The sequence below is a fragment of the Peromyscus leucopus genome, chromosome 4 (genome assembly GCF_004664715.2).
Source record: "Peromyscus leucopus breed LL Stock chromosome 4, UCI_PerLeu_2.1, whole genome shotgun sequence".
NCBI classification, from domain to species: Eukaryota; Metazoa; Chordata; class Mammalia; order Rodentia; family Cricetidae; genus Peromyscus; species Peromyscus leucopus.
The window spans coordinates 101,130,695-101,145,509 of NC_051066.1; the positions used below are offsets into that span (position 1 = coordinate 101,130,695).

Consider the following 14,815-nt stretch of genomic DNA (forward strand, 5'->3'; position numbering starts at 1 on the left):
AAAAATTAAACAAGCTGGGCAGGGTGGCTCAGACCTGTAACTTCAACATTCTGGAAGCTGAGGCTGGAGGATCTCTAAGTCTGATGCCAGCCTGGTTTACAGAGTGAGTTCCTGGATAGCCAAGGCTACACAGAAAAACTTGGTCTTGAGGAAGAGAGAGACAGAGAGAGAGAGAGAGAGAGAGAGAGACAGAGAGAGAGAGAGAGAGAGAGAGACAGAGAGACAGAGAGACAGAGACAGAGAGAGCAAGAGAAGAAAGATAGAAAGGAAGGAAGGAAGGAAGAAAGAAAGAAAGAAAGAAAGAAAGAAAGAAAGAAAGAAAGAAAGAAAGAAAGAAAGAAAGAAAGAAAGAAAGAAGAGAAAGAAAGAAAAAGTTACAGTCTCCCATCATCCCCAACCTCCCACTCAGGATGGGTTCTCTTAGGAATGAATCTGGAAAGGGCAATAGCTCTTCCTTTAGTTTCTTCTCACCTACTTCCCAGAGGAAAAACATCTCCAAAATTTACTCTCAGCGCTGCATAGGACCCAACTCAATACTAGTACTTCCAGAGGAAGACCCCATGCTCCCACTCTGCCCTCTTATACCCTCACCCCACAAACTTCCTCCTCTGTCCTCTGTGCTGTATCTGTGGCAATCTGCTAACTTTAGGCTTTATCTGAGATATCTGGTGTTTTAATTTAAAAAAAAAAAAGCATCAGACACAGTATCAGCTTCTACGGAGATTTTTTTTTAAGGATGGTAATTTGAAACCCTAGACAAGCTGCTGTCAGTTTCCTTCTCTGAATGAGGTGGGGAGGAAGGAGGAAAGGCAGGGCACAGGCAAGGGGAAGGAAAGGCAACAGTAGACCTGCAGAAGGCAGGGGGATTCCAAGCTGTGGGAGGAGCAGGAAGAGAAGTGCAACATTACAAGGAGTTTTCCGTTGTCTGAAGAAGTAAAAAAAAACCAAAAGTGTCCAGAAAAAGACATGAAATTCTACCCTACCAAATCCTGTACATTACACATAACTTGTAAAGCTGCCCCCTTCGTTATTAAAACTTAAACATTCATCCATCCCCACAATTTACAACAAATAAAAATCCTTAATCCCTATTAAGAAGAAGCTGGAAGCAGGGCCTGGTGGGTAATTCAGGCCAGCAATCCCAGCTATATATACCTGGACAGGATTTCCAAGTCAGAAACTACATGATGAGGGTTTTCCGAATAGGTAAAATGGGGGTAGAGAATTAAGAGTTCGGGGCTTGCTTGGGTTACAGAATGAGATCAAAATCAGCTAGGACAACCTTGTAAGACACCGTCTAAGAATTAAAGCTTGAATTTAAAACAAGATGAAGCAAACAAATGATAAGGCTTAGTAACAGTGCAGTCTGCAGCACCATTAAGGAAAAGGGCTGCAGCTGAGTAGGAGGAATGTGACTCTTAGGACCAATATTCTAAAGAGAAAGGTAGCTTCTGGGTACGTTCTAAAGCCCTGGCTTATGAAGATCTTTAAGCAAGGAAATAAAAACGGAAGCACGGTTTCTTTTTCAGTATGCCTTCTCAATGGCCACACAGCTGAAATGCTGGAGCTGCCTTTGACACAGCACTCTGGAAGCTGTTTGGTGTGGTCTATCATTTTTTGAACAGATGGAATAAGACCGAGGCTTTTGCATTGTTCTGTGCTCTGCTCTCTTCACCACATAGTTGACCTTGAAGATCTCTCCATATCAAAGAACGCACAGTGATCACTTGGCTTCTCAGGAGGATTTATCTTGCATTTTACTTCATAAAAAGCGTTCTGTTTTCAGTTCCCCTTAGATGGCATGTGATTGAAGCTGCATTCATTTTTTAGTATTGGAAGTCTTCCTTTCTCCTTAAATGCACTTTATTTTCTCTTCACCTAATCTGCAATACACGAGTAGAAATCTTGGTAAATGGATGATCATTCTATAAAGTTAAAAATGCAATTTTGAACGGTTAAGGACCATCTCTTATGGAAACAGAATGTAAACAAGCAAATTAATTCAAATTGTGAAAGAAAGAACAGTTACAGGAAAGATGTAATCACAGAGCTTTTCGTCTTTGAGACATTGGCAGCATCCGGATGTCTGTGAATCCCTAGGCAGAGCTTAGCAACCTTGAGGTTCCCACAAACCAGCACTCATGTCATCTTTAATATTTGGATGAGACATTGAACTTGCTACTCTTCTGGCATACAAAGGATGCATTTATCAAAGAGTGAAACCAAGATTTGCTTTACCACATAAAAGGTTATTTTGCATTTAACTACATCCAGGTAGTATTTAAAGAAAAAATCTTGGATGTATTCTCATTTTCACTTCCTAAGAAAGCAAAAGTAGCTTACTGCAGGACATGCCCTGGGTTAATCTCATGACAAAATTAAGTTTCATGCATAGTTTATAAGGTAGAGAGCCTTTCTGCTCCTTTATATTACAGTGAGTCAAGAAAATGGCATCAGTTCTTGTAAATTTACTATTAAACATTAGTCACAAAAGGAAATATATACTCAAGGTCATTGGCCCCCAGCCCTTGACATAAATATACTCAAAATTTCAGAATACTAGCAAGTCCATTTATGTATGAAAAGAGAGTTGTCGGCCCTACATTGGCTCTGCTTTTGAACAAGTAAGAAAATTATCTGGGCCAGGCAACGGTGGCACACACCTTTAATCCCAGCCAAAAAAAATAGAAAAAAGAAAATCATTGCTGTACTAACTTCCATGTACAGTGGTTGCTCCACTCTGCATGTAGAATGTTCTTTTTGTATCGTGTTCTAAAGTCCAAGTGATGGAGTAAAGAACCATGAAATTGTGATCAGGAATGCATCCATCAGGGAAAAAAATCATTTAATGGAAATTTTTAAATATGCAATTTATTTTTTTATTCTCCTTTATTGTGGTTTGGGGGGAGTTGTTTGGTTTATTGTTGTTGTTGTTGTTGTTGTTATTTGTAGTTATTACCGCTCTCATTCTCTAAATCTCAAGGTCCCAGTCACCGTTGGAGTTCATCAGAGAGCACAGCAATCTCCTAGGTTTTTCTCATCAGGTTTTACCAGAAAGCGTAGGTTTTATTCCCAAAACCACATCTTAAAAAGGCAAGTGACTAAGGCTTTCTCACCCAATCCCCAGCATTGGGAATAGTGATTAACTAGAATACAGGTAATTGTAAAGGTGACTTCTCCAACTAAGTTGAAGAAATGAATTCTCTAACCAGACAATCCCTCTGACAATCATATTAGCACACCAGTAACTTCCATGCTTTTGAAGAGTGTAACTTTCAGTCACAGGAAGTAAAAGCTGTGACTGAGAGGTGGCCCCAGCTGGGAAGCACCTGCAGCATGACTTGGTGTGGATGCCTAGGGCTGTGTCCCACTGGCAAGAGAGAGTGGTGGAAACAGGGGACTGCCTCTCCAGGAGCTCTGGGACCAGTCAGCCTGGCATCCACACCAGCAAACAACCAAAGAACCCTGTTTCAATCAAGATGGAAGGCAAGGACCAACACCCACAGTCCTATCCTCATCTTCACACACATACCTTAACACATTCATGTCTGCACACAAACACATACAGATATGCACATATGTGCACATATGTACACATATGCACACACATCATACACAGCACAAATGCATACATCGTATTATACTCATTCAAACATGTCAGAAACACATACACATTATACGCAACACATACAAATGAAAGTAAAAGCTACAGGTGACTGTTAGCTGCTTTATGTGTCTAGAATTCATTAAAAGAAAAACACTTTTTACTTGGTGTGTGAAAAGTACCTAATGCAGAAATTTACTGTACTGCATAGGCCTGTGTTGAGCTAGCCCATACATAACCCATGACTACTGAGTACTGAAAATGAGGCTAGTCTAAGCCAAGATGTGTTGTCAATGTAAAATAAACATTGGATTTTAACAACTTAATATGAAAAATACTTATATAAAGCCTGTCTGATACTTACACTGACTATAGGTTTGAATGGTGATATTTTGTACAAGCTGGAAAGAGTAAAGCACAGTCAAAAACTCCTTATAATTCCAGCCCTTCTACAAAGTAAGGGACCATGACTGCTAGCACACATTTATATTACAAATACCTGTAATACAGTTTCCTATAAGAATTTTAAAATGTGATTATGTATATCTAAACCTAAGCTATTTCATCTGATGATTTTTCTCTTTCATAGTAGCTACTAGGAGCTGAGAGCAAATCTCAATAGCAAACCATGTGCTCAGCAAGAACTAGACCAGTGATTCTTAACCTGTGGGTTGAGACCTTTGGGGTTGAATGACGTTTTCACAGGGGTCACCTAAAAACATTGGAAAACACAGATATTTACATTACAATTCATAACAGTAGCAAGATTACAGTTATGAAGTAGCAACAAAAATAATTTTTTGGTTGGGAGTCTCCACAACATGAGGTACTATATTAAAGGGGTGCAGCATTAGGAAGGCCGAGAACCACTGCTCTAGACCCCGGGTTCAATCCTTAGCATGAACAATAAGTTCAAAACAAATCAAAAGTAGTTATTAGAAATTCCTTAGTTACATGATTGACCTGTGTTCAAAGCTCACGATCCATTTCTGCCCAGCCAGATCAGCCTCAATATCTTTGGACTTTGTTTACCTTTATTTTACATTGGCCTGAGTATGTAAAGTCAGCTTTCAATTATCTGTGCAAGTAGGGACTGAGGATGCTTAAGATTAAGATACTCTCAGGCTGGAGAGGTGGCTCAGAGGTTAAGAGCACTGGCTGCTCCTCTAGAGGTCCTGAGTTCAATTCCCAGCAACTACATTCTTACAACCATCTATAATGAGATCTGGTGCCCTCTTCTGGTGTGTGGGCATACATGCAGCAGAACAATGTATACATAATAAATGAATAAATAAATAAATAAATAGATCTTTTTAAAACGATTAAGATACTCTCTGAGTAACTCAAAACTAAATTGTAACTGTAATTTTCAGCATCCTTTGTCGCTCAATTTCTCCTTGTTACTGTCATAGAATAGTAGTAAGAGGCCCTGGCTATGGGCTGAGAATGATGGAATGGTGGCCTCGCATGCGAAGCGGTCTGGATTCAGCCCTCCATACAACAAAAAGGGGAAGGGAAAAAAAAGAACTTGGTTTGAGATTCATCCTCTTCCTCTCCCTTTTTAAATGGACCCTGCATAAAGGGGGCAATGAAAAGTGGGTAAGAAACAAAAAGACTAAATAAAATACCTGAAACTATTCAGGTATATGCAGAAGAAAAATTAGAGACCGAGAGCTATTCTTAATTTGAAATAAATGTATTTTCTCCACATTGTATTCAAGGGCTATCATACAAATAAATAAAGATCTTTTAAAAGGAAGTTTTTGAAAACTGTCCACAGAGATAAAATTGTATACTAATTTTTTTTAAAATTATCTATGCATAGTTATTTTTGTTTCTACTGAGTAAATCTTACTGGTTGTCAGTCATGAAACCTCTTACTTTCCTCACAATGCAAGCACATTCTAAAATTTCCCAAGCAAGGAGATATGAATCCATAGGAAATTTTTCCTGAGCTGAAAGCAGAAAAGGAAGGACTGTAGGAGCCAATGGGGTCGAGGTACCAGGAGAACAAGTCCCACAGAATCAACTAACCAGGCTTCATAGGGGCTCACAGAGACTGAAGTGGTAGTCATAGTCTGCACTAGGTCCTTTGCATATTTTTATTTAAGAAATTTTTAAATTTATTTTACATACCAACCAGAAAGCCCCCTCTTATCCCTCCTTCCACTCCCCCTCAGCCTCTCCCAACCCTCATCCCCTCCTCCAAAAGGGTAAGGCCTCCCATGGGGGGTCAGCAAAGCCGTGTACATTCACTTGAGGCAGGACCAAGCCCCTGCCCCCTGCATCAAGGCTGAGCAAGGTGTCCCATCATAGGTAATGGGCTCAGAAAGCCGGCTCATGCACCAAGGATAGATCGTAATCCCACTGCCAGGGGCCCTTCGCACAGACAAAGCTACACAACTGCCTCCCGCATGCAGAGGGCCTAGCCAGGTCCCATCCTCTGCATATACATCATGGCTGCTCACCTTGGTGTTTTTGTGGGACTCATACCATGGGAGTGGGGGTATCTCTGACTCTTTTGCCTGCTCTTGGGACCCTTTTCCTCCTGCTGGGTTGTCTCATCCAGCCTTGATGTGAGGGTTTGTGCCTAGTGTTACTGTATATTGTTATGCTGTGTTTGGCTGGTATCTCTGGAGGCCTGCTCTTTTCTGAAGGGAAATGGAGGAGCAGTGGATCTGGGAGAGAGGGGAGGTGGAGGGAAAGAGGACTAGGAGGAGTGGAGGGAGGAGATCGGGGTCTATTGAAAACAAAACAAAAAATTATGCCTGGCGGTGGTGGCGCACGCCTTTAATCCAAGCACTTGGAAGGCAGAGGCAGGCGGATCTCTGTGAGTTCGAGCAGCTGGCTACCAAGTAGTTCCAGAAAGGGCAAAGCTAATAAGAAACCTGTCTCACATTTTAGACAATGAAAAAGAAATTTATGTTAAGAAGCTTAGCTGTTTAGGGCATTTTTTTGCTTCTGCAGAGGACCTGTGTTCCGGTTCCTGTACCCACAAGGTGGCTCACAACCATCCATAACTCCAACGCCAAGGGATCTGAGGTCTATTCTGGCCTCTGTACATACCAAGCACACACATGGTATGCAGATGTGCATGTGGGCAAACATCTGTACATATAAAATAAATAAATAAATAAAATTAATGAGAGTTCCGATATGGGATGAGTACTCTTGCAGTCACGCAATGCCTTTAGCCTCTTGTAGACTGCCAGAAGTTGCTGTTTGCGAGTACAGAAAAAAAAAAAACACTTCTACGGATTTTACCATTTGCCCCTCTTAAAGACTTTGCATGAACAGTTTATTGTCATTACTTAACTTATTTTTAAGCAAAGTTGTAGTTTATTAAGAAACTATTTTAACAGAGTTAAGTATTGTCAGAGAGGGAGTGAGGGGAGAGATTGTGTTCTTATCTAAATATTAATTTGAAAAGAGGTTGGGAAAGAGGGAAGAGAGGAGGGATTGTTCCAAGTAACTGAGTGAAACAAAGCACAGGGAAAGAATTCCAGCTACTCTGCACCCAGGAGGTTTATCACTCTGTGCTCCAACGCGTAGCACAAACGACCCTCGCCTGGCCTTGCCTGGCTTTCCTCCCTTGAATCTGTTGTCTTGTTTTTATCCTTTTGCATTTTAAATTCATTTAGTCTGACCACTTTTATGTCGTTAGTGGCAGGATGGCCTCGGTTCTGTCTACCGTCCTCCAGCCTTAGCCATGGTTGAAATGACTCACAAAGGGAACTCATTGGCTCCCGGGGTAAGAAACAATAGCAACACTATTTGCTGAAGCTATTTAAATACTTTTTTTTCTAGAGTTTTATGGCCACTGTTTTGACTTGGCTTTGAAAGTTTTAAGAAACGGCTTATTTGATCCACCACTGTGTTTGTTTGTTTGTTTTGTTTTGTTTTTCCTTGGTAAAAATGCAGAATGTGACCGTGGCCCCTGGATCAGCTGACAGGGTTGCTAATGGCGACGGGATGCCAGGGGATGAACAAGCGGAAAACAAGGAGGAAGACACAGCTGGGGTTGTGAAGTTTGGATGGGTGAAAGGTGTGCTGGTAAGAAATCTTCCGTGTTTACCAAGGAGAGCCATCTGCTGGGGGATCGGACAGGATTCACTAGGCAGCCCCGGACACCAGAGTTACTAAGGGGGTTGGTCGGGCTTGGTCCCGCACCCTCTCCATCCTCACTTCCATCCACAGGTGAGATGCATGCTGAACATCTGGGGAGTCATGCTCTTCATTCGCCTTTCCTGGATTGTTGGAGAAGCCGGAATCGGTGAGCAATTTCCCCTCCTAAATGATTTTTATGTAAATTGTAAGCTTAATGACAAACTTGGTTCTCTATCAATGCGCAGAAGACGAAGGTCACAGAAGGCATTTACACCTGAGAACTTTTTTTTTTTTTTTTTTTTTTTTTTTTTTGCCTCTGACAATGCCAGGGAGGAGAGGTGAGACGCTAACTCCTGTGAGACTGGAATTTTCCATTTGCCCAACTGGGGAATGGTCAAGCGAATATCTCTAGCTTTCTATAGAGTTTCAAGCATATGGGTGTATAAAGCATATCTGCTTCAAATAACTATGGCCACACTTTGGGATATATTGATGTTCGCATTTTATTTGCCTCAGACTATTCCACTTATGAAGACTGGCAAAAGTTCACTTAGCAAAAACCATCTGTGGGGAAGTGGTAAAAATGTATATACGACCTGACTAGTCAAAAGGCTGCATTGTGAACATTTTCCAAAGAAAATATCTGTGTTACTGTCAGATACCAGCAGTAAACAGCAAGTGCTCATAAAATATCCCAACTACAAGCTTAAACTGATAATTGAAATGACTCCAGTCATTGCAAGTGATTACTTACAATGTAGGTAACCAGTTTTTTTTTTTTCTGAATAGAAAAATATTGTATTATTCCAGGAGTGATTATCTGATGCTTTTCAATTACACTCCACTTAAAAATTCAGTTTTGTAAAAAGCGTTTTTATGAAGAATGTAAAATTTATTTGAAAAACTTATTTGAGTTTTTACCTAAGTTTTACCTAAGTTTCTAACTTACTGTGATACAAATCGACAGTGTTCTGTTGTATGTGCTCCTCGGAAAAACATGGATTGAGTGCCGAGGGGAGACTTAGAAGAGAGTATTGGTATGGAGAACACAGGAGCTCAGCTGTGCCTTCATCTGCTGCTCAGGGAGACATCTCAATTTGTGTATGGAGGTACCTGGTGTTATCTACCTCCTTCCACACACTTTAGGACGCACAGTGGACAGCTGGAGCGGGAAGGCTCCCCTCCAACAGGGAGCCCTGAGCCAGCCCCAGCGTTTTTTTCCATGTTTCTTGTTCAGCAGCTGCTAGGTGCCTGACAGAAAGGCTGCTTGCCGGTTTGATGATGCGTAGCAAATGAATGCCTGCAGCCGCAGGGTCCAAAATAAGTAGATGCCGTGCCATGGAAAATCTGCAGCTTAATATTGCCAAGGCTTTGCTCCGGGGCTTCATGCAAAATTAGGTTTTTAAGGGCAGTTTAGTAACTTATTGAGATCATCAAGACGCAGTTCTTTGTGTGGAGGTGTGAGCCCAGACAGCCAAAGGCAAGAGTAATTCTTTCTAATGTATGTATTTAACACCCATATGTTTGGGCAACAATCTGCACTTTAATCAGATCTTACACAACTCTTCACAGTCAACCCAGTTTCACGTTTATTACAAAGGTATAAAGGATCCTCTCTCTGCTAAGCAGTTTGCTTCACTTTTAGACATTAGTGTGTCTAAACAAAATCATTTCATTTGTATACTGGAATCACGCTTAGAAGTCAGTAATGATCACTCTAACCTAACGGTGTGCATTGACTTTTCTGTTGACTGGAGTTGTTGGTGTTGCTTTTTCTCATGCTCTTTTATCTCAGAGCATGAAATTTAGTGATTAGTAGAAACATCTTATCAATCTACACTGTTACAGACCTAGAGCTAACTGAACCAAATGGTCCCATTTGGGATTTGTGTGCTGATAGTTTTCTCATCCATTTTGCTGGCTTCCCCACTCTGTGTTGCAGATGTTCCTCTCTAGAGTCTGAATTGAATTCATATCATCCTTCAGGTCCTGGACCATTTTTGCCAGAACTTTTGAAATCTTCATCCGGCACTAGCTCAAGTGTCAGCATCTTTGAGTTCGGGCTGTTGGTTTGGAGGGGTCTTCTTAATGAGCTTCATACTCTTTAAGACTCAGCCCCTGGTACCATTTAATGAGACAGCTTCTCTCTCTCCTCTCTCTCTCTCTCTCTCTCTCTCTCTCTCTCTCTCTCTCTCACACACACACACACACACACACACACACACACACACACACACACACACACACACTACCAGGGAACTATCCAACAGACACTGTGTTCGGCTTACTTCTCTCTATATTTCAGAAGAAAAGACGCAAATACAAGCATTTTCTTCTTGGTTTAGGCATAGTTTATGGAAAGAAAAAAAACTATATATTTTCAAGCTCAGACCCTGGAGATAAGCCAGGAGGAATCTGGTGACCAAAGTTATAGCCCAGGCAGCCATTCTGGGACTCTGTGTCTGGGCTGCCCATTCCTAAAAACATGTGATAGACTGAGTAGACAATGCTGTCCATTTGTTCCTCATTTTGAACAACTTGCTGGGACAGTATCATTTCCAATTAACTCAACATTAGACAGGGAAGTTGGGTGTGAAAAGTGAATGTGACCCAAAGCAAGTCACTTACACTCTGGGTTTTACTTTGCAGCTAAAGCATAGGAAAATGAGTTAATTATCTCCCAATCAATTATTTGAAGATATAGCTAAAAAACAAAAATCTTGCTGAATGGGAAGATACCAGGTGAGATGGGCTGAAGCTAGATGACTCATCTCACTACAGAGTGAGCAAGAATGATCTGACGTGGAATAGAAGGGTGCAGAAGCCTGGGGTTCGCTTTCAAAGCTCCGAACCCAGAATGTGGGCATTTTAATAGGCATCGCCAGCACTTCCAGCAGCAGGTCAGGCAAGAGCCACGTTTTGAGGAATCAACAAACAGAACGTTCTCTCAGCTGCCTCTCATCCTAGGACTTTTTGTTTGTGAGAAAAAAAAAATCAAGCCTCTCACTGTTTTGAATTGGAAACTGGCGTTCAAACAGGTCACAGAAACGTATGGGGCACGACAGGTGGGAATGGCTCGGGAGACAACGATTGGGAAATAATGAAGTTAGAGTGGGAGCAACGTCATACAATGCAAACGTGTGAGCCCTTAAAGAGTCTAGGCTGTGCTAAACGTCCGTCCTCAAACCTCCTAAAAGCAAAATAATGTGCAAAGGCTTGGAATAAACCACCTTTCACGGCACCAGCACCCAAGGCCACACAGGAGAAGTGATGCTCCTCGGGGTGTCTCTGTAGGACAAAATATTTAGTGTGACTGCTTCTTTCAACCTCCACTCTAAGGGTCCGTGGCAGGGGTGGTAAAGTGGGAATGACTACTTTACGTGTGGGAGAATGCTCAACAACACAGAGTAAAACACCCCGAGTCACTGAACTCGCCATACTCTCCCTGAATTCTCTATCAGCTTCTTAGGAGGGAGTGTTAAGGTGGCAGGGGAGAGGGGAAGATACATTTCCTCCGTCCATCTTGGGTTCATAGCCTGTGGCCTCATGCTTTAGACTGTCAGACATCAGGTTAACAAAAGAACGTGTTTATTCATGCATTGTGTACACACACGGAGGACTCTGTGGCGGGTGGTGATTCAGAGGGGTGGCCAGAACACTTGGACATCACCTTAACAAAAGAACAAGGAAAGTGCAGGAACGCCACTAGACAAAGAGAAGGGAATTTTGAGTTTCTAGGGTGGCCAATTGTGGGAAGGAAATGAATAGAGAAATTTATTAGAAGACAAGGCCTGGTCTGGAAGGCTTGTGGATTCCCGAGGAATCTTCTACAGGCTGACGAGGCTCTGCCCTTGTCTCTGTGTGTGAGCATCAGTCCTCCAGATAAAGAAAGCATGGACACATTCACACATGCATGTCCCTGACCTGGGTAAAGAGGAAAGCCGAGAGCTGTCCTTGTGTCCTTACGTTCACCTGTGTTGCTTAAAAAAAATTCCTTATACCACAGTGATATATTCTAGTATATTCTATGCCTGCCTAAGTGACACACACACACACACACACACACACACACACACACACACACACACCTGAGTTTCTTGAAACTAAAAGTATGCAAGCCTTTCCTTTGAATGCGTTTCTCCTTATAATCACCGCCCTTCTGAACTATAGTATCCTCAAGGGTGGCTCTTTCATCCTGCTGTATTTACACCTTGCATTTCTCCCACTGCTGACCACACAGCTAGGTATGCAGAAGGCTTTCCATAAACACTAGGACTTATGAGTGCTGTGGTTACACTGACAGAATGTCACCAGTGAGTCCTGCCCTCCCTGCACTGTGACAGCAACTTCACACATCCACTCCTTCTAACTTAACTGCCATTTGGGTATCAGAAAATAAGTCAGTTCTGAAGACACACAGCAAATAAGTTAGTGTACCTAAATTTGGCTCTGTCCGATTTACCCACCTACCTAATGAACAATTTGCTAATGAAGGCATTTAACTGGAAAGTTAGAATAACCTTCATTTATTCTAACAGCTGAGGGCTGTGTAGAACTTCATCCAAGACCAGGTTCATCCTACACTTTGACCAGTCTGAATTGTTCACTTGGGGGCGGGGGCAGCACAGCTCTGCACATCCCAGATCTTGAATCTCTTAGTACCTGAATGATGATTTCCTGGCCAGCTTGTTAAATTCAAATGCGGTCCTTCAGTGACTACCCAGATGTGTTTGCTTTTATGTAAATGACCCCATGAGCTGTTCCACCATTTAATCGCACTTATTTTTCCTCTCTCAACTGAGGTCTTGGTGTGATTATCATCGGCTTAGCCGTGACAGTGACAGCCATCACTGGTTTATCCACCTCTGCTATCGCCACAAATGGATATGTCAGAGGAGGTAATTAAAGTTGTGAGTCAGATCATCATTTGTAAGGTAAAGGCAACACAGGCTCCAACAGTTCACTGCTGACCTTTCTGGGGTGTTTTCAAAGGTAACGTGAGTTGGTTTCTTTTCTCCCCCAGGCAAAGGGGTGCAAGAAAAATGAAGAAGGGTTTAACCTTTGTCAAATCCCCAACTTTCTCATTCAGGTTCCTCTCAAGCAAGAGAGAAGGTCAGATGTCATGTTTCCTCTTTCACAGCCAGGGTAGCTTCTCTCCCAGGACATCAGCAGAAGTCGGCTTTTCCTTTCCAGGGCTGCACTTTAGACTGTGGGACGCTTGGATGCCACCCTTCATCATCATGAGTGTTTCTTGGACTTGATCTTTATGCCAGCATACTAACTCCATCTTCATGGAAAGAAACCCCCCTGGGGCCCAAGGCACAGACCTGAAAAGATAAATGAAAAGGCAGTAGAGGTTGCAGGAATAGGGAGTCCAAGGAAGAAGAGTAACATGTAATATCTTTTGTCTTTCATTGCTAACAGGTCTTGGAGTTCTTATAATTCTTCTTTCCACCATGGTAACCTCTATCACTGGGTTGTCAACTTCTGCAATAGCAACAAACGGGTTTGTTCGTGGAGGTAAAAATCTCTAAGATACCTAATATCCTCATCACGTGTTACTGGTAGGCACAAGTCTCTATATATTTGGTTACTGATGGGCACAAGGAAGTGTGGAGGAGCCGATTGCAGAGAGCAAGCACGGTGAGTGTAGTCCAAGTTCTCCCAGGTCACGGCTGACAGCATCCTGGCACATTACAGGTCCTGCTCCAGATGTGCGGAGTCCTTGGGGAAAGCTCTTATTTTCCAGATCAGTCTTATTGCTGGTGTTTCTCGGGAAATGACTCCTCGGTATGGCTGCAGTTTTAAAGTACAGTGCATTTCAGGTGCCTCCTACCCGGTCGTGGAGTGGGACCAATCAGAACATTTCAGGTTTCTGCAGGGAGACTGACCTTCTGTGACCGACACTTCCTGATGTATTGGTGATCTTTCTACCTACTGGAGTCAAACACCTCTGTTGGGGGTTTTGCAGGTCTGGGAGTCATCATCATTGGCCTGAGCGTAGTAGTGACGACACTCACAGGTATTTCTATGTCTGCTATTTGCACAAATGGAGTAGTTCGAGGAGGTAAGCCAACTGACTTACTTTTGATTATAAGCTCTGGTTGCATTCCTGTCCAGCGGTGTTTAATAACTGGTTGTGAAGATTTTATGTTGCTAGCTGGGCCCCAAGACTTGAAACAAAACAAAGCGAAATTCAGATAACGAGGTAAAATTCTTCTCAATTAAACAAGAAGAGACCTGGAGAAAGGGCTCCTTTGATCCATTTCCTGTAATGAGTCCCACTGGGTTCTCAGTACCAGGTGAGCTCAGCTGGCTCCCTCCTTGGTCCTCTCCGGCTGGGTGCTCCCCAACATCCTACCTCACGGTGGTAATTCCCACATAGCCAACACTCCTGCACCCAGCCTTCAGGTTCTCCCCAAACACTCTGCTCCTATGAAAACATCAAGAAAAAGAAAATTTAAAAAGTAAATAAATGAAACAATGAATTACTGTCAAGTTTTCAGGAGCAGGCAGGCCAGGGTAGAACACAAAGTAGATGAAGTTTGTCACTGTCCTAAGGGCCTCAGGGATATGTTCACATCAGTACTGGTGCTAGAGGAGGTCAGAAGATGGCGGTAGACTTACAGGTGATTGTGAGCTGCTTGACTCAGGTCCTCTGTTAAAACAATACACGCTCTCAGCCACTGAGCCATCTCTAGCATGGTTTTGGTGTTATGAGACGTCTTACTCTGCAGGGCCAGAGTGGCCTTGCGTCCACCACAATCCACTTGTCTTAGCCTTCCCAATTCCTTGATTGCAGGCATGAGTACCACCCCTGCTACCCACCCCCACCCCCAAGCCCTACTCGGGGGCTTTCTAAAAGGTCACCCTACCCCGTAACACATCTCCTCTCTCAGCTTACATTTTATTAACTGCTTTTTTAAAGATTTATTTTATTTTATGTGCATGAGTATTTTGTCTGCATCTATGTGTATGCACCCTGTGTGCGCCTGGTGCCTGAGGCAGTCAGAAGAGGCATCAGAACCACTGGAACTGGAATTACGTATGGTCTTGAGCTATCACATGGGTGCTGAGAATTGAACCTGGGTCCTTTGCAAGAGC

General features: G+C 42.7%; 1 protein-coding gene across 1 annotated transcript in view; it reads left to right on the forward strand.

The window, feature by feature from the left end:
• Positions 1-14,815, forward strand: part of Slc12a1 (solute carrier family 12 member 1) — an 88,020-nt gene that overhangs the window by 3,019 nt on the left and 70,186 nt on the right. The window contains exons 3-5 of the mRNA XM_028858266.2: positions 7,526-7,657; positions 7,802-7,877; positions 13,683-13,778. Coding sequence (XP_028714099.1) covers positions 7,526-7,657; positions 7,802-7,877; positions 13,683-13,778 — 304 coding nt within the window. The remainder of the gene's footprint in view (positions 1-7,525; positions 7,658-7,801; positions 7,878-13,682; positions 13,779-14,815) is intronic.